Source organism: Sturnira hondurensis, unplaced genomic scaffold (genome assembly GCF_014824575.4).
Source record: "Sturnira hondurensis isolate 20B ecotype Veracruz unplaced genomic scaffold, ASM1482457v3 Scaffold0017436, whole genome shotgun sequence".
NCBI classification, from domain to species: domain Eukaryota; kingdom Metazoa; phylum Chordata; class Mammalia; order Chiroptera; family Phyllostomidae; genus Sturnira; species Sturnira hondurensis.
The window spans coordinates 13,348,420-13,368,246 of NW_028090067.1; the positions used below are offsets into that span (position 1 = coordinate 13,348,420).

The following is a 19,827-nucleotide window of genomic DNA, read 5'->3' on the forward strand; positions in this document are numbered from 1 at the left end:
AGGACTTATTAATCTATCCATCTACTCATTTCTCTATTCGTTCATCTGTCCTGTAAAGTAGACTTTACTTGTTCCTTTGTCCTTCCATCCATTCATCCATCTACCCATCAACCATCCATCCATCCATCCACCATCTTTCCTCTGCACCCCTGCTTCTGTCTTCCTATTATCAGTAAATGGCATTCCATCTGCTCATTACTCAAGGCAGAAACATGGACATCATTCTTCCTACCTCCTCCTATCCCCACTGATTCTACATTCTAATTATTTCTTAAGTCCACCCACTTGCCCACTTTTCTTTAAAAGCACCCTAGTCTTGGCCTCCTTCAACTGTCTTCTCATATAGATCTCCTTGTCATGCTCTACTTTTCTCTCACAGCACTTTATACAATTGTAATGAGTAACCGTGTCTAATATCTGTGTCCCACTACACTACGGCACAGCTCCTTGAGGTCAGGAACAATCAACCTTATTCATCATTCTATTCCCATTAGCTACCGGTGTGCTTTATATGCAGTGCAAGCTCAATTAATGCCTGTTGAAAGAGTGAATGATTGAAGAGATAGATTTAAAAAACACACACACACTTGTTTTCTGTGAGATAGATTTTAACCTATGGTCTTTCTCATTTAACCACCATGAGGCAGGCATTTTTATTTTTTATAGACAAGGACACTGAAACCCAGAGAGAAAAAATACTTTGCCTAAGTGGTTTGAGTCCTGTCCTTCTAATTCCATACCTATGTTGTTGCTCACGCCTGAAAAATAGCAGTGACTGTTGGGCTGCTCTTGGGTTTAGATGTCCTCCCACAAAGCAAACGCAGCAAAAGTTTCCATTTGCTTTTTTAAATTGCGGGTGAAACAAATAGTTCTTAGTCACTTGCCGCAATCTGAACACTGTGTTAACAAGCATTTTTTTCCATCGACCTTTTCTGGGGCGGAGACAGCTCTTTGCTCCCCACACCCATTTTCTCCATTTCCCACAGTGAGAGAGTTTACAGACCGGTGCCCCCAAAAGTGTACATCCCGCCTCTCCATTCAGCGAGGTATGCATGGCCATGAGATTGAGTTCTAAAGAATCACTTGTAATCATGATATCCAAGAATCTTCTCAGCTTCTTCTTCCATTCTTTCCCCTGGAACAGCAATGTTGCCATGTATTGTTTTTTTTTCCATCCTTTCATTTGTGAAGGAAAGAATTCTTTCTACATATTCTCTGACTCAGCTTCAGTCTGTCTGCTTCCAAAGTCTGTCTACACTTACCCGATGCCAATGGAGTTCCTCTCCTTCCAATATTACCTGCATCACTAACTGATGGTTCTAATATTATTAACACCCTCTTTTCCTACAATGTTCGTAGGCTTAGATGCCAACAAGGCAGGATGTTAGTGGGACAGGAGCTGCTGGTGTGAACTGAAGACTTTGTGTTTTATTTCTCCTAGGTTGGTCTTAGACAAAATGTGTGTAAACTCGGCCTCATGCAAAAGGAACTTTTTCACATGATTTGTGGATTTCATCACAAATTCTCAAAATGTAGCATCAGCAAACTCCAGACACTGGGATAAGCCCATCCTTAACGTTTTCTGGGGCCTGGGGCAAGAGAATAAATGGAGGCCTATATCTCACTTAAAAATGATATCTAAAACTAGCAAACATTTAAATAAAACACATATGTCTTCCCTCCTCAATAAGTGCAATTTCATAATTTTCCAGAAGGATCATAATTTAGACGTCTCAGAGTTCTTGGATTTCTACTAGAATATGGCAATATGGGAGTTGCCATCTCTTGGTCCCCATTGACATCCTAATTCTCCTTTCGCCCTCCTCTATGTCCTGCAGATGACGGGGCTTCCTGTGCAGGCGTGTGGATGGCCCAGGCCTCACGGCTCATCTTTATCTCCTCGCCCGTGGCCCCATCAACAGCTGTCCCTTGGCCATGCCCTGGGAGGATGGACCAGAGAATTGGCCTACACGGGCCCTGGAATTAGGTCTGGTCCCTTTGGGTCGGGAATTCTGGGGTGCATGGTCCTAAGGGTGCAATTTGCAGGGCCCTCCTCTGCTGTCGGGAAGGGAATAGCTGGTAAGGGTCACAGCAGGACTTAGGTCAAGGGTTCCTCTAGTTTGGGTTTAATAGAAGTACTGGGTGAGCCTGGGACCTCAGGATGGTAACTCGTGAATGCCATCACTGCTATACTGGAAAAAGCATAGACTTGGAATCGTACAGGGCAAAATCTTAGCTCTACTACTCACTCACCACACGTTCCAAGACAAGGTACTTAACCCCTCCAGGTCCTAGTTTCCTCATCTGCCGAGTGGTGATAACATCTACCAGCCAAGGCTGTGGTGAGAAATCCACTTGACCTTTTGTGTCACAGGGTGGTGGAGTGGAGTGGACTCCGGGCTGGACTGCCTGGGTGCAACCCCAGCTCCATCACTCCAAGTGACTTGCTTTGTAACTTGGGCTACTCACTCAGCCTCCTGGGCCTCAGTTTCCCAATCTGGGAAGCAGAGAAACTCCTAGTCGCTCTCACACAGGATTAAGCACGACAAGACACAGAAAGCACCAGAACAGTTCCTGGCACATCGTAAGCTCCCAAGCACACAGCCCAGAGCCTGGAAAGGAATCCGCAGCAACGACGAAGAACTATACAGCGTTTACTCTTCGCCTGGGGCTGCCCTGTGGTCTAATCCTCGTGGAGGCTGCAAAGCAGAATACTATTCACCTCACTTTGATCCGTCCCCTCAGTGCAATAAGTGATGGATGGCGATGCAAATAATAAATAGATGGCCTTGATCCATAAGGCCTCAAGCCCCTTCACAACCCTCCTCCTATCTGACCCTAATGTCCACCCTGTGAGGCAGTTGGGTAGCTACAGTCCCTACATGGTCCGGCTGGAGAAGTCCCTGTTCCGAGTCCCACAACATCTCCAAGTGGCAACAGTGAATGACAGCTTATGCATTAAAAAATTGGGGGGACTCAGTCCAGACCCTGTGGGTCCTTCATGATCTGGACCCTGCAGACCTACGGCCCATTGCTCCTCCGCTTTTCTGCCCACCACACGGACACACTTGACTTTCCACTATGCCTAAAACCCGTCCTGTGCTTTCAGGACTCTGAGCCTTCGCACGTGTGTTCTCCCTGACCAGGGTGGCTTTCTGCTGCTCTCTGCGTGGCTGCCTCTTCCTATCGAGTTTTCCTTGAGAGCAACGCCCCCCGCCACTCCTGCACCAACAAGGCTGGGTTAGGTGTCCCTTCCCTGGGTTCCCAGAGTGCTGTACTCAACCACCATAATGCATGTCATCCTGTGTTGTAATTATATATTATTTGTCTGCCCCTCCCCCACACACTTAGTCTGTGAGAGCCTGGAAACCCGAAACTGTGTCTCAACGCTCACTGAATCTCCAGTATCCGGCACAAAGTGCCAGGGCACAAGGCACATGTTTAACAAATGTTTGCTGACTGGGTAAATGAATAATGTCTTCCAGGGATAGGGTCTCCAGTCCTCGAGACACGTTACCGCCATCTACTGGCGCACTGTTGTAATACACGTAGGAATCCACACCAAGACGCGGGGTCAGATTGTGCAGCGTCCAACCTGCACAACTGGCAGCCGTGGACTCGATTCTAACCTGGAACCCGGAGCACTTTGTACTACGCCAATACCACCCAAGTCGCTCTGGCCTTCAAAGGCCTCACCTTCCCGGGAGAAACACTTGTTTTGCCCATCTCTGGGGTTTTTACTGCAGGGCCTGGCAGACAGATGCAAGGCTGAAGCGGAGGGTCAGGCGGTCCATCCCCCTGCCTGGCCGGGAGTCAGAAGTCTGTCTCCTGACAGGCCACACAGACTGCTGCCTCCTTGCCGGGGGCTCATTCAGGCCTGAGCCGCCTCTGAACCGTTCTGTCTGGCAGCAGGAAAGGTAGGGATGGTGTGGAATGCTAGATGCCTTGGGGGCTGGAGCTGCCGCCTCTGTAATTGCCCGGCCAGTTTGACCTCAGGTAAAATGGACCGCTCTGCCACGCTGAGGACTCTGTCTCCCTCATGCAGACCTCTTCCTGATGCCCTAATAGTGTTTATTCTCATAACGGGCTCCCCGAATACCCTGGCCAATCAGTCAAGTCCCTGGTCTTGGGAAAGAGGTGCGGGCAGCTCTTCATTCTACCAAGCTTCCATCACTGTAGGTGGTCTCATATTTTACTGCCACATCAGAGGCACCGGGAAGGAGAGTATTATAAAACTGGCGCTGCCTGGGGTGGGAAATCTCTATTTGGGGAGGTGGGATGTGGTGTGAGAGAAAGATTTCTGAGCAGTGGGTACCTAGTCTTTCTCAGTGGCAGCAGGGGCAGAAGGAAGAGGAGAATGAGCAGAAACAGGATCCACGTGTCCAGGCAGCTTCCTCCCAATAAATCCGCCTGGGATGTAGAGTTGAGGTCAGGAACATTCTATCTCAGGCACAGCCATCTTCCCACAGGTCACCCCTGTTGTGGGGACGGGGGAGGGGGACAGGCATGCTGGAATCCAGTTCCATTAAGGTATTCTCATGTTTCTACTGCAACACATCAGTTGCTCATCTGCAGCCTGGGCAGAAGCAGGGGAGATGGACCACACAGGAGACCACTGAAGGTGGACCCACACAAGGCCTTCCCAGTTAGCAAGACAGGGAGAGTCACGTGGCAGTTTGGCTGAATGGAGATATGGCCAAAGCAGGACCTGTGAACGCAGAAGTCTAATTCAGAGATCCGACTAGCACCACGATTCGCTCCCAGAATAGCTAACCCTCCTGACCCTTTCCCACTGCCAGAGGGGACCCTCCAATGATGGGGCAGCCTCTGCATATCTCCTTTTAACTTGAGGGCTCCAGGGGGTTAGGAAAGGGAGGGACCCTATGGGGGTAACAGTCCCCTTGTACCTGTAGAGGGACCTACTAGGAACTGAGACCTGCTCGGGTCCCAAGCCACGGGATGTGACACACACTCCCTCATTGGCTTTGACAACAATAGGGAAGGAGAGTTTTGTGGGTAGGTTGGGTGCCAACTCACATCATCTCTTCTCTCCCTCATTTTAGCATATTCACTGAGGCTGGTATGGACCGGGCATCCTATTAAGCAGGAAAGAAAAGGCTGATACAGCCCCTGCTCTTGTGGAGCTAACATGTTCTTGGAAAAAGTCCTAAAACTAAGCCGGTGAAAAAGCAACGGTGAGCGCTGTAAGATGCACAGAGTGACAGAGAATATATGCAGGGAGCAACAGGGATCTGACTTAGGTTGGCCAGGGAAGGCTGTTTTGGAAGATGCTTAACACGCTTTTATTGACCACCCACTACAGGCCAGAGCCTGCAGGCTCCAAGGAAACATGGATGAAGACAGCATAACCAGAGGGAGAGACACAGAAATGGATGATGGTCACACAGGGCGTTAGCCCAGAGATTCAGGTCCACCCGCGGAAGGGGATCCTGACCCAGTCCGAGAGCCAGCAGCTGCTTCCCTAGTGAGTGACCAGTTCAGTCATCAATCCATCCTGTATATGGTACCTATTCTTTGCCAGGGCCAAGGGCTTCAAAGTTGAACGTGGGAGGGTCTGAAGGCATGTGTATGCATGAGAACAAAGAGGGAGAAATGGCTTAGGTAGATGCTGTGGGCACACGAGGAGGGTGATGAATTTTCCTGGGGCATATCCCTAAATGGGCAGGAAAAATGGGCAACAGGCATGGCGTGGAAGGTGCAGATTTGAGTTGGCAGCTCTGGCACTGGCTGCATGATTTTGGACAAGCCTCTACTTCCTCATCTGTAGAATGGGGACAGGAAAACCTACTCGTGGGCTTGTCATGAAGATGACGTGAGGATGCAGACCGGAAGGCCTGCTAGCCTGCATGCTGCTCACCTGCGGGCTATCAGGGCGGCACTTTCCCTCTCCAGGTAAAGGGGTGCGTGGGCACTGCCAGCAATAGGGACAGACCCAGGTCCTGTTCAGCTCTGCTCTCTATTTCCTAGTGCTGCCTCAGACAAAGCCAACTGTCTCGAGTCACAGTTTCATTTGTAAAGATGAGAACAGGACTAAGTCGCCACGGGGCCCCCATGAATGACATCCCTGACACATGACAGGTGTTTAATGTGCATCTCTTTCCCTCCTGTCCTTAGGTAGGAGGGCTTAGCTGGAGGGCTGAGGTCGGCTGGGTGTGTCCTCAGGGAAGAGAAGAGTCATTTTCTCTCTCCAAGAGGAAGAAGGTGGCAGTATCTTCCTTACTCTGAACAGAACCCCTGCTTCATGTCTAGCACGATGGAAACCTGCATGGACGCTCCCTGGCACAGGCCTTTAGGATAAACAGTCATCAGTCACCCGCTTACTGTGTCTGCAGAGAGGGGCCAGAATGTCATCTCCCAGCCCCTCACCCTCTCCTCTCCAGTGACACAGCACCAGGTTGCCCTCATTCCCACAGATACCCGAAAGTCCGCAACTTTCATTCCACCAAGAAGGTTAACATTCAGAAGGCTAAACTGTTTTCTCAGCAAACATTACTGAACTACTAAGAACCCAACCAGGGAAGTTCCCATGGGAAAGGTAATACACGAGGTAACTCACACCAAGGTGCAAGTGACTAATACACAGTCCTTCCAGAAAAGGGCTAGGGATGGGACACAGAGGATGGGAAGAGGAGGACCCTGAGGATCCTTAGTGCACAGAAGACTGAAAAGACTTATCTTCTCCTCTCCTCCTTCTTCCCTCCCTCCACTTCTCCATCCATCTACTTCTCCATATAGTCACACATCCTTCCTTCCATCCATCCATCCATCCACCCCCACCCCCTTCCATCCACCCATCCATCCATCCACGGTGTACTATGGGCTCGGCACTGCGCTGGTCCCTAGGAACTGCACTGAACTAAACAGCCTCTCTGCGGTGCTGGAACCGACGGTCTAGCCAGGAGATAGGCCCAGAGAGGAACTAGAAGAATGTCTATTCGCCACGACTCTTGTCTTCGTCAGAAGTTGCCAACGGGCAAACCTCATGGAGTCCAAAGTCCTATTTTATTGGACTTAAATTATATATTTCAATTTTGAAATAGAAAATCCATGTGAAAAATTCCGATTCCTGGCTTCCTTTGAAAACCAACAACGGCAGCATCAGGCCCTTACTCCCACATGGTAGAAATGTGCTGAGTGGACCCCAGCTGCTGCCTTCAGAGGGGACATCGATTCGCACGCCCAACACAGTCCCCACTGCTCCCTGTCATCTCACTGAAGCTGAAACCAAGGGGCAGATACATTTTTCATACGGCTTGCGCTGTTGTTTTCCTGATAGCAAGGCAACATTTCTCTGTGCCTATCCTTTTTCCTACCACCTGTCCCTTCACTCACCGACTGGCTTGTATCCTGTGAGCAGCTGCACAGGCAACCCCTAATTTAACTAATTCCATTCTGAAGATGGCAATTAGCTTGGTGCAGATCTTCAGGAAACACAGCCCTCGGCCCTTCCTGCACACCCAGGGTGGGAGGTAAAGAAAATGGACACGGAGCACCAGCCCCTCGCTTGCCTTCCTCCTGCTGGGGGAACAAGTCCCAGGCAGGCGTGCACAGGCCCCGGGGGAAGAGACCATCTGCAATGAGGCTGGCGTCTGCCCAGCGACCTGCATCCCCCAGGGCCAGGCTGTGACCGGGCAGGGTGAAGATCTGCAGGAACAAGAACAGCTATTACCAAGAGAGCCCATGGCCTGTGAGGGACTCCTTCCAACGAAGAGCATTCAGAGGGCCTGGGCAAGAAAACCCCATCTTGGAGGGCCAGGAAAGACTCCCAAGTGACATTTCTGAACTCCTCAGAGAAAAATCAAGGCAAGAGCAGGAAAAGTGACTGATGCACAAAGTCAGAGAGGACAAGACGAAACGTGTCAGGCCCAAGAGTCCTTTAAGGGCTTGCAGGCTGACCCTTTTACAGTCTGAGCCTCCTCTGCATCACCCCTGCCAAGTGGCCGGCCCAGCCATGCTTAACCAGGACGGGGAGCTCACTCCCTCACCGGGCAGCCCACTTGCTCTTTGGCTGACTTCCCCATTCTGTACATTGAGTGAAAATGTGTCTCCCTCTTTGTTGGCCCCACGGGTCCCAGTTCTATCGACAGGGAACCACACGAAACAGGTCCTCCACCTCGACTGTTTCTAAACGTGGCTGGCTCTACATTATTTTTAAAAATAGAGTTTCCCAAGCTCCACTCTAGATATTCTGATTTGGTGGGTCTAGTGGGACATCTTAGCCGCTCTGACTTCCACTAGCAGCACCCCCGTCACCTTTGCACTGACGGAACCAAGCCCATCTCTCGCACAACCTTGGTGGGACTCTCCCCAGGACACGCTGTGGAACTGGCCAGCTTTCTTCTTCCCTGGAATTTGACTTTTGAGCAGAGAGGCACAAGGCTGGAAGGAAACAAGTGCCTTCCCCAGAGACCGTCCACAAGTCCCCGCCTCTTAGATTCTGGCAGAGCCCTGGGTCCTGATGTCTCTGAGACTCAGATCTTCATATTTTCTTTTGGTTCCATGAGCCTCCTACTTATTCCAATAAATCGCCATTTTGCCAGAGTCAGCCAAAGGCTATTTCTTTTTCTCACAAACAACTCTGTCCAATGCAGGAGAGGCCTGGGAGTCTGAATGCCATTCTGATGGGAGCAGAATTCCCTTGGGGCCCGTGATCTCAGCCCAGCATCCTTGCCTGACTTAGGAGGAAACTGAGGCCCAGAGGAAACGGGCTCCACTGAGATCCCGTTGCGTCCGCAGGGGAAGGGAGAAAGTAGGAAGCAGCAGTATCCACCAGATCTTCCCCCACATCCCCTTCTGCTCAGAGACATTTTCCCCAGATTTCCTAGCCCCAGTTTCAGAGGGCGAAGACTCTACCAGGGTGGGAGAGACAACTCTTCACTGTTTTCCCCTCCCTCCCCCTCTCCCTGCAGAGTCGGGGTAGGAAGCAGCCCGGGCGCCAGGCCTCTGGATTGGATGGCTCAAAGACCTCACGGAGAGAGGTCAGCACTTGAAAAATTCCTCAAGTCAAAGGGCTCGGGGCTTGGGTGCCACACAAGGCCCTCACTGTGTGCGCACATTGTCTGCCTGATAAAAGGGGCTGGGCCTGGGAAAAAGGGAGCCTGTCTCCAGGCAACAGGGCAGGCTGCTGGGGAATGCCCAGGGCCCCTCCCCACCCCCAGGCACCAGGGCCAGGCCTTAGAGGTGGGGGGAGGGGCAGGGGGTGCCCAGGGTGGGAAGGGTGAGTCCAGAAGTCTAGCGCCACCCCAGGTGGGGCTGCCTGGCCTGAGTGAGGCGTAAAAAGAAGTGAAGGGGATGTGACCTTAGGCCTTTCCTAGCTCCCTCTCCGGCCGCCCCTGCATCTGCCTACAGGAAACAGACAGGGTCTGTTCTCGTTCTAGGAGTCTAGGGGTAGCAAAGTGGTGGGGGAGGCATAAGGATTGTGTTCCCCAGAGCCAACTGTCTTCAACAGAGAGGTGTGTGTCTCAGCTTTGGGCCCCCCAACCAACTCCAGGAGGAGGCGACCAGCTCCAGCCCCCCAGTCTCATCTTCAGAGGGGCGTGTCTGCCAGCCTCCCAACATCCAGACACCCCTCCTCTGGGCTTCTGGCAAACAAACGGCCCTCAAGCAGACCCAGCTGAACTGAGAAGCACGCCAAGTGGCTTCCTTCTGCCTGGCTCCCAGTGCTATTATGTTCACCAGCAATGAGGGATTGCAATTAATTGTTAATAACAGTTACCATTTCCGTGTCTGTTGTGACAGGCTGAGCCCTGTACCAGACACCCCCCCTCCCCCCCGCTGCCACCTCTAATCTTTTCAATAACCCTTCACAGAAGACATGGCACGATCCTGCCTTACGGCTGAGGAATGTGAGGTCTGGAGGTCGGATGTGCTGAAGGTCACTAAGGGAGAGAAAGGATGGGGACCCAGGCAGTCCGCCTTGAGGCCGTCAGCTCTGTTTTGCTCCCTCTCTGCTGGTGACTGACAGTCCTCAGTCCTCATCAAAGGCAGGGAAATCTGCTCTCTGAAAACGGGGTCATTTGCGGGCCTTGGCTCAGCTCCCCAAACAGGAAGCGAGGAAACCCAAAGGCCAGGCTGTCACTGGGCCCGTGTTAGCAGGGCTGGAGACTGTGTCTCACTGCCATCCCCAGACATGGGGGACCAGATGAAATACAGCACAGCCCACTGAATTGGAACTCCAGCTAAACAACAAATAATTTTATAGAGTTTGCATCAAATATGGTACGGGATATACTTATACTCATTGTACATCTAAGTACTAACTGGGCATTCTACAGTTTCATTTGCTAAACATGGCAACTCTACCCCCAAGCCACTGCCGGTGACTCCAGCTCTGAATTCAGACCCTCCGCAGGTGGCACAGTGAGAAGCGCAAGGTCCTAGTCGCCATGGGGCCAATTCGATTCGCTGCCAGGCTTTGAGGTGGTGCCAAGACGCCCTGCAGTCCTCAGGCCTCCAAGGTGGAGGCTGGAGCCTTTGGGTTATCAGCTGGGTGAGAAGGAGGAGACGACCCTCAGGGACAGCATGGACGGGCCCAGCAGCTGAGGTTTCCGAATTCTACAGCAGCTGAGTGTTCTCTGGGGAAGGCTCTCCCCCAGGGCGGTCTCGGTCCTGGAGTTTCCTGTCACGATAAGAGCTGTCTCAAGAGCATCTACGTCCTCATTAAGGTAAGCTCGGAGGACAGTGTGGTTAATCGAGGTGTAACCTCTTACACGGAGGCGTAAGCTCTGCCTCTTGGAGCTTATATGTCCTAGTGCAAGACCGTGTCACAGGTGAACAAGCCGGACACCCTGAAACACACCCGTGAGAGAGAACAGCAAAGAGCTCTCACTGGAGGCTCATGACACCCCCATGAGCTCAGTGATATGTGGTGAAGGCAGTGGCATTATGGCCCCCACTTTACAGATGAGGAAACTGAGGCACAGAAAAGGTGACACAGCTTGGCCGAGACCAAGAGCAGGTGAATGGCAGGGTTGGGACTTCCACCCCAACCTGCCACCGGGGAGCCCTGAGCTTGCTGCATTTTATCTTCTTTCCCATTTGAACTCTCTTAGGAAACTTGCCTGGCATGCGCTAGGAAGTCTCATCTTTCACATGAAAGCACAGGGGAAAAGGAACAGAGAGACCCTGTCATGCTCCCTTGGTGATTTATAAAGGGGCAAGAGTCCCAGGGCAATTTCTACAGAGGGGCGGGGTTCCAAATATGAGCTTGTGAGTGTCTGGATGGCTACAGGCACCCCCTCCCCCCCCTGCACTTTAACATCCCGGCCACCCACAGGCTCCAGAAGGATGGGCTACCTGCCTTGGGATGGACGCTTTCCTCTGAGGGGGCGGTCACCAGCATCCTGTGCCTGGCCGCTGGCTATAACAAAGAGTCCTGCCCCTCATGCCCCCCAGATCTCAGATGCCCGCATACGCAGGTGTGAGGGGCTCGGTGTGCCGGCGCTCTCTCAGGCAGCGCAGCGCCTGCGCTCGGGAGGCAGTGCGGAGAGTGGCAGGAGAACGGGGCTGTGCAGCATGGTCTGAGCTGGATCCGCACGCCTCTGGCCTGCCTTCTGATTTGGGCTCACAGCCTCAGTGTTCCTTGTTTATGAAATGAGGGCAGTAATCGCACCCCTTACAGCCAGTTATTGGGAGGGCTAGAGAGCTGATGAAAACCACCTAATACAGGGCTGGTCAGAGAGGCACACATGTTCGTCGCAGGGCAGTGATGAAGCCATGACGCCATCCTCAAAGAGCTCATGCTTACTCATCTGCGCGGCCCATCACAAATGCCTTATCAGAAGTTAGTCTCCACTGAGTACCAGACTAGCCCTTGCCTGTTCTGGCTCCTTGAGCAGGTGTGTGATCTCTCTACGCTCTGCTTCCTCACCTGTGAAATGCCCTCCCTGCCCGCCCTCGGAGATGCTGAGCAGTGGTCATGCTGGCAAAAGCTTAACAGACGGCTCTATGGGGAGACCTGAAAGCCCTGGTTTGTAGCATTTGCCGATTTCTGTGGTGCAAACACTCTTACCAGGGCCACTGTGACTTTCTGTTGGACTGAGTAGGAGATGAGAGAGAGAAAAGGGGGACTGAAGGAGGCCACCAAGGTCACCCCATGGTTTCACTGTCATATCTTTATTCATCATTACCAAGAATGCATCACACTCCAAAATCACCCACTCAATCAACAGACATTTCCTAATGACACAAGACAGCACCTAGGAGTGGAGGGACGGGGCATGGGGGGGTGGGTGGTGGTGACGCAAATCCCCACGTAGTGCCGTGTCTCTGGGTGGACCTAGAAACGCACAAGTGCAGCCTGGCCGTAGGCTGGAAGGATGGTAGTTCAGGGTGTTTCAAACTACGAATCTCCTTTTCATTTCCTCCCCACCAAAAACCAGAATCCTGGTTATGAGCAATCTTTTTTGGTGTTTTGTTTGTTTTTGTCAGGGTTCATGTTTTGATTATGAAAATCAAAGGTGGAGTTGTGACATATTCTGCGGGCAATAATATCAATTTTTGCCTATTTTTTAAGCAATCTCAACTACCTGCCTTACAGGTACTCTAGCATACTGGGAAATCAAGAGCCACACTTTTATAGACAGGTGCATAGAAACAGAAACGGCACAGCTGTGTGTGCTCTACCAGCAATTCCGAAGGTAAGGGGAATCTCAGGTCCCGTTACACCCATTAAAAGTCTCCCTGGCTGGACCCGGGTGGGGCGACGACAGGTGCCAACTGAATGCTTACTGTGTGTTGAGCACCAGGGATGTAAAGAAGAATAAGACACTGGCCTTGTTCTCACAGAAGGGACAGCCACTGAACAGCCAGTTACAACACCATGTGATGTGGGCAGTAATGGCACAATGAGATACGTGTTAAGTTATATAGGGAGGTGGTTGTTAGCACTGATGGCAGGGTGGGGTGCATCAGGGAAGACTTCACGGAGGAAGTGGCACCTGACCAGGCTTTTAAGTATGAAGGAAAACTGGCCAAGTGAACAAGATAGAGGAGAGTATTTCAGGGAGCGGGGAACAGAATATGCTAAGGCAAAAAAGGCAAGGCTTGAGCATACGAGTTGTTTGCTATTTCTTTGGAATAAGCAGCAAGGCAAGAAGTGGAATTGCATACCTAGAGGGAGGGCAGACAAGCTTAGGACTCTGAATTTGAACTTGAGGGCAATGATGCACCGGCATAGGATTATAAAAGGGGATGCACAGAGGGTGTGGGAGCACACGGATCAGATGTGTGTTTCAGAAAGTCTACAACTTGGTGGCAACATGGAAGGCAACCAGGTGGGGCCAGGTGAGGCAGCTTCCCCAGTGAAGCTGCTGGGAAATTCTAGGTAAGAGAATAAGCTGAGTGATGGTAGGGCTGAAGAAAACTGAGCTTGAAATCCATGTATTTTATTTCTCCTTTCTCTTTAGTTTTCAAGACTGATCTTCCCTCACCCCAGAGGGCAGCACCAACTTTAGTTCATACCTACTCCTGAGCCTGAACTTGGAGGGCAGCGGGTGAAGGGGGTGCTGGTCCGAAGCTCCCCAAACACCAATGCCCTTGCTGGGCTTGCGTCCAAGGAAAATCCCAAAGAGTAGTAGGATCTTAAAATGCTGAGCCACGAGTCCTTCCCAGCAAAGTGGGCTTTTGGACCCTCTATTTTCACTCAGAGGATTTCCACTCAGTCCTTTTCCCCAGGTCACTGGCCAGGTATCAGAGCGTCCTTGGAGGACCTGGCTGGTTCACAGTCTGGGAGCTGGTCCGTACCAGAAGGGAAAAAGTGTGTGTGTGTGTGGGGGGGGGGGGGGGCGAATTCCTGCAACTTCCTCACCATAAGGAAACCAAACTGCAGGAAGGCCCTGTTTGGGGATAGTCAAGACAGAGGACCTGGGGCTGAGAAGGGAGAAAAGGGATGGGTTCCCTCTGGATCCAGACAGTGGGGCATCTCCCCCCTCATTACCATCTCAAAGGAGGAAGAAAGGCGCTGTGTGAGCTGGCTTTCCCCCTTTAACTACTTTTTCCTCTTGGGAGACAGTCCCACAGTGAAGGAGAGGCTGGGCAGGGGCCTGACAAAGGCAGCCCAGGCTCTGCCAAAGCCGCCCAAGGACAGCAGGGCTGGTCTGCCACCTGCTGGCCGCTGCCGAGAGCAGGGATAGGAATCTGCAAGGGAGGATCAGGATTCTGAGATGCCGGCATCCATTTGGAGAAAGTTAGGAATGTACTGAGATTATGAGAGGTTAGGAAGTTGGCAAAGAATGTAAAATGAAGTTCTGAATAAGAAGCTGATGTGCCTGCGGACAGGAAGATTCTATCACAAACATCTGATGGATGCAGAGCCAACTTCCAGGTAAGTGAATGAGTCTCAGCTTCTCACTTCTCCTTTTTTTACCCACTGAGGGGCAAGCAAAAAGACTGCCCTTCTCAAGACCTGATTAGAATGTGGGTATATGAACATGACTGAAAGATGCTGGGAGAAATTCCTTTAGCCAAAATTGTGTCCTCCAGTGAGCAAAGCCTAAAATTCACATGTTGGTCACGGCTGCGATTGCAGAGACCGAAGAAGACCTGAGTCAAACTACCCTTGGCGGGGGCCATTCATTGCATTTCAACCTCCTTCACTGTGCCCTGACACTACACGGCACGTCCTGTGGGCACCGAGAGGACAGAGATCAGCAAGACCCAACTTTGTCACCCAGGAGCTAACAGGGAAGAGTGACCAGCAGAAAACCCCATCACACTGGGGAAACTCTAATCCACTCTGCCCGAAATGGGCATGAAGGATTACACAGGCAAGCCTATGAAGGCCTGCTGTCAAAATGATTAACACTGCGCAGAAGGTCACAATAGTCTATGGTGATAATATTCACTTACTGTCTACCAGCACTTTTGTATTAACTCAGGTTTTAATCCTGTTTACATTTATTAACTCTGCCAGGCAGGTATTACTATTATTCCCATTTGGGTATAGTGACTTGCAAATGTCATATAGGTACAACGGCAGAGAGGTTGGATTCGAACCCAGAAAGCCTAGTTCTGAAGTCTGTGTGTTTAACCATCGCACCATGCTGCCGTTTATTCTCTCATCCTCCAAAGATCAAGTAACGTTCCTGACAAATAGTTTTTAAATGCCTGCCCCTCAACCAAATCATGGCAAACCCTGACTAAGCCAGGGACAACACAGTCAGCAGAGAACACTCAAAATCAAGGTCAGGCACTGGGTGAAGGAGAAACAGAGGACGGGCAGAGACCACGCAGGCATTCTGATTCCCGGGTGGACAGGCAGCGGGACTGCACAGGCAAGAATCCCTGGAGGCAACACTTCCACCGAAATCATTCCCTAAGCTAGAACCTAGATGCTGGCTTACATAAGCACACAGGCAGAGATGAACAAAAACCCTTAAGCAAGCAGACAGTGCAACTTGATCAGAACAGAGGCCGCGCACGGGACCACACTGGTGGAGATGAAGTGATTTCTTGGCACAACAGTAAAGACTGACACATGAACCTGTTCATATGCTTTAACGATGACTATATTGAATATATATTTTAAACTATAAATATCTTCCACTCAACATTCCCAACCTGAGTTACCTTCTCAAGGAACAAATGTATGCACACACATGTATGTTACCATGAATAACAGTGTATCTGGTGTGCTTTGTGAACTGGATGCATAATTCATTCATTTACTACATATTTACTGGGTGCCTACTATATGGCAGCCTTTGGAGACACAGGCCTGCGACCTTGCTCTCCAGCCCCAAGGCCACCCACACCTGAGTGGACTGCCAGAACTGCCCTGGGTGGGGAGCTGCCACGTCTCTGCGTCTGCGCTCACTTCCTGGGCTGCAGAGTCTATGAACAGTGATATTTATCACCTGTCTACCAAAACTGTGGAGTAGAGACTTACTCTCCAACGGCAGCTCCATGTGAGAAGGGCCTGTTCACCACTAACCTGAGCACCTAAGGCTGTTGCCTTGCACTAGTTAGCTGCTGCTCAGTAACTACCTGGGGAACAAACCCTGCAATAACTTCCAAATAACTTTTGACACGCTTGTCAGGTCTTTGCCCCGGGGAGCTTACCACGGAAAGAGGCTAGAAAGCATGTCACCTCTGTCCACCTTCGGTGTTAAGAGGTCAGACTTCCAGTGTACGTAAGAGCTGAGATGCAAACTCAGGCACCCTGGTCCCAAGGGTTTTTTGTTTTTTTAAATTTTTAAAAATATTTTTCACTTATTTATCTTTAGAGGGGAAGGGAAGGAGAGAAGGAGAGAAATATCAATGTATGGTTGCCTCTTGTGAGTCCCCTGCTGGGAACTGGCCTGCAACCCAGGCATGTGCCCTGACTGGGAATCGAACCGCGATCATGCGGTTCGCAGGCCCGAGCTCAATCCACTGAGCTACACCAGCCAGGGCCCAAGGGTTTTAATAAGGGCTGTGGACCTGTATGGGCTTCTTTTAACCTCACAGATACATCATTTAACAACAGCAGGTGGGGGTGGGGGAGGCAGGAGAGGGGAAGTAACTATTTCAGGTCTTAAAATTTTTTCTGTTTTTAGAAGGGTAAGATGGTGCATATACGATATATTATAAATTATACAACACTTCCAGTTGGGTCCAGTCAGCACCCCCCATCAAACGCATTAAATGTTTGCATCAGCCCTGGCTAGGTGGCTCAGTTATTTGGAGCACCCTACTATACACCAGAAGGTTGCGGGTTCAATCCCCAGTCAGGGCGTGTAAGGGAGGCAACTGGTCCATATTGCCTCATTGATGTTTCTTTCTCTCCCTCCCTGCTCCCCAACCACCTTCCTCCCTCTCTCAGATCAATAAATATATCCTCGAGTGAGGATTTTTAAAAAATGTTTGCAGCAAATCATATGACCAAGCACAGTGAGTGGTATAATGAAGACTATTATGGTCTCACTTTCCTTTCAATCAGGCTTGGCTGTCAAATAGATAATAACATTTTTTAGTTTTTAGAGCTTCTGGGATTTGCAGGTGAGAGAGTGTGGACCAAAGACAAAGCAGGTGCCATGCACCTGGTACACTGTCACCACATGGCAATTGTTAGTGGAATCCACTCCAGCCAGTCTCCACACCACCCAGCCTAGCATGGCGCACCCCCCTCCCCCACAGGAGTGACATGAGCCCCATCACCTCTCCTGCCCCCAGCTGGGAGGGCCTGCAGTTCCCGCTTACCAGTCTGTGTGGGCATCATCGATCACCAACAGGATCCTGGGCCTTTGAACAACAGGTGTGGAGGGACCCAAAGGCTCCATCAGCCCCGCGGGGGCCTGCGCAGTCTGCTTCATGGCGCTGGAGAAGGAACTGAAAAGGCTGGATCCTGGAGAGGAGAAGGAGGCTGCCAGCGGCTGGGGGTGCCTCCGCTCCATGGCCGGGGAAGCGGGCGAGCTGGTGGAGGTGTCGGGGCGCTGCAGGTCTGTCATGTAGCCGTTGGGCAGGTTGGCCACGAAGCTGCTGTCCGACAGGCGTCGCCGGAGGAAATTCATGGCTGCGGGTGGAGGAGATGGCTTGTTCTTCCTCAGACTGGTTGTAGGCGAGGCCCAGAACACCAGGCTGCCAGGAGACGGAGTAGTGGGGTCTCGGAGCAGATGGGCCTGGGGGATCCTGCACGAGTCGGCTTCGGCTGTCTCTGTTTACGGGTGAGAAATGAGTGAACACACACGTTAGTGAAAACCACCTCCACCCTGGGGAGAAACAGATACCTTCCTTCCAGCCCTGATGCTGGGGGCAACATACAGTGGGACCTTCTTTTGAAAAAGAGTTTGGCAGCATGTAAGTAGAGACCACCCTTTTAACCTACAAGTTCCATTTTCTAGAATTCTAGCCCAAGAAAGGAATCTGAGTTCCGGATGAAGCCTCCTGCACAAGTGTATTTACCCCGGCGTTATTTGCACTAGCAAAATGCTGGAAAGGATCTCCAGTGTGTTCAGTCACAGCGTGACTGAATAAATAAATCACAGCACAATCACTCGGTGAAGCCTTTTGTGGCTATTTTTAAAGGGTACATAAAAAAGGGATGTTAGTACCAAAGAATATTATATTGTAAATAGAAAGATCAAGATATAAGATTATAGGTACAGAATGACTGCAATCACATAAAGTCTCAAATAACCAATGACGGAAAGAAAATACATTGGAATGTTAATGTTAGCAGTGATTATATTTGGGTTGTGCAGTTATACTGCTTCCCCCTGCACCTGCCTTTGTGTCCACTGGTATAAGATTTATTATCTCCCCTCGGCCCTGGCTGGTGTGGCTCAGTGGATTGAGCTCCAGACTGCAAACCAAAGGGTCGCTGGTTCGATTCCCAGTTGGGGCACATGCCTGGGCTGCAGTCCAGGTCCCCAGTAGGGGGCACATGTGAAACAACCACACATCGATGTTTCTCTCCCTCTCTTTCTCCCTCCCTTCCCCTCTCTCTAAAAATAAGTAAATTAATTAATTTTTAAAAAGATTTATTATCTCCCCACCCAGAAAGTTCTCTTGGGCCCCTCTCTGGTCAATCCGCACATCCTCATAGGCAAACAGCATTCTGATGCCTGTTACTAGTTACTAATTTTACCTATATCAATGTAATCACATGTACTATTCTTTTTGTGCCTGACATCTTTCCCTCAACCCAATGGTTATGAGACTCAGCTATGCTGTGTGTACCAACAGATGTTCTGTTTTTCATGCCGCTGAGAAACATCCCACCGGATGAATCGACCAAATGGTTACTGCGTTCTCTTACTGACGGACACATGAGATGTTCCCAGTTTGGGGGAATTGTGAAGGGATTACCCAGATTTTTAAAAAATGTATGTATTTTTTGTGTGAAGAAAGAGGGTCAGAGGCATTTCCTTTGGCAAAATGCAAACCCAGAAGTTACTTTGTTAGGCTCTGGGGGAGGCATAGGTTTAACTTTATAAGAAACTGCCAGTAGTTTTCCCACAGTGGCTGCGCTACTTGGCACTTCATTTGAGCGGTCCAGTGCTCCACACCCTTAGCAACTCCTGGTTGTCGTTAGTCTTTTTAGTCTTAGCCATTCTGATGGGTGTAAAATCCCATCGCATTGCATTTTTAATTCATTTTCTCTGATACCTAAAAAGGTTGAACAAGTTTTATGGGTTTCCTAACCATGGATGTATCTTGTTTTGTGAAGTGACTGTTTAAGTCTTTGGCCCATTTTAAACAGGTGGACTGTTCATATTTTTATTATTTATCTGTAGGAGTTCCTTATACATTCTGGATATAAGTCTTTTGTCGGGTACACTGTCCCTTACTCTTTGACTTGTCATTTTATTTCCTTCATCAGCAGAAGTTTGACAGAATAAAATAACTCTTAGAAAAAGTGAACTGTTACTTGAGATAAAAAAACATCCCAATGAAAAGAAATTATACCATGAGAACATACTTCCATATTTTGGTTATTAGGAGTATTTTATGTATAAATACAAATATATATACATATGTATACATATTTATAAGTACGTGCATAAAATCTGTTACACAGATCTGCAGATGTTTTGTTAACAAATTTTAAATTTTTATGAAGTTCAATTTACCATTTTTTTATGGTTAGTCCTTTTATGTCTGCTCTTTAAAATCTTTGCCAACCTCCACACGATGCTGAATTTGTGCTAAAATTTCTTATAATAGCTTTAGAATTTTAGCTTTTCTGTTTAGGTCTGTAATCCATCCAAACTTGATTTCTGAGTTGTATGAGGTGAGGTTCATTTACTCAGTTTTCCAGCACCGTTTATGAAAATATTTTTCCCCAATGAATTTGGTAGCTTTGCTAATACCAATGGACTGTGTGTG

At 49.9% G+C, this 19,827-nt stretch overlaps 1 protein-coding gene across 1 annotated transcript in view; it reads right to left on the minus strand.

Annotated features, from left to right (window-relative positions):
* The window catches only part of SYN3 (synapsin III), a 372,954-nt gene extending 355,306 nt beyond the window's left edge, over positions 1–17,648 (minus strand). The window contains exon 1 of the mRNA XM_037068439.1: positions 17,200–17,648. Within this exon, the coding sequence (XP_036924334.1) occupies positions 17,200–17,510 (311 nt within the window). The 5' untranslated portion in view covers positions 17,511–17,648. The remainder of the gene's footprint in view (positions 1–17,199) is intronic.
* Positions 17,649–19,827: the final 2,179 nt, after the last annotated feature.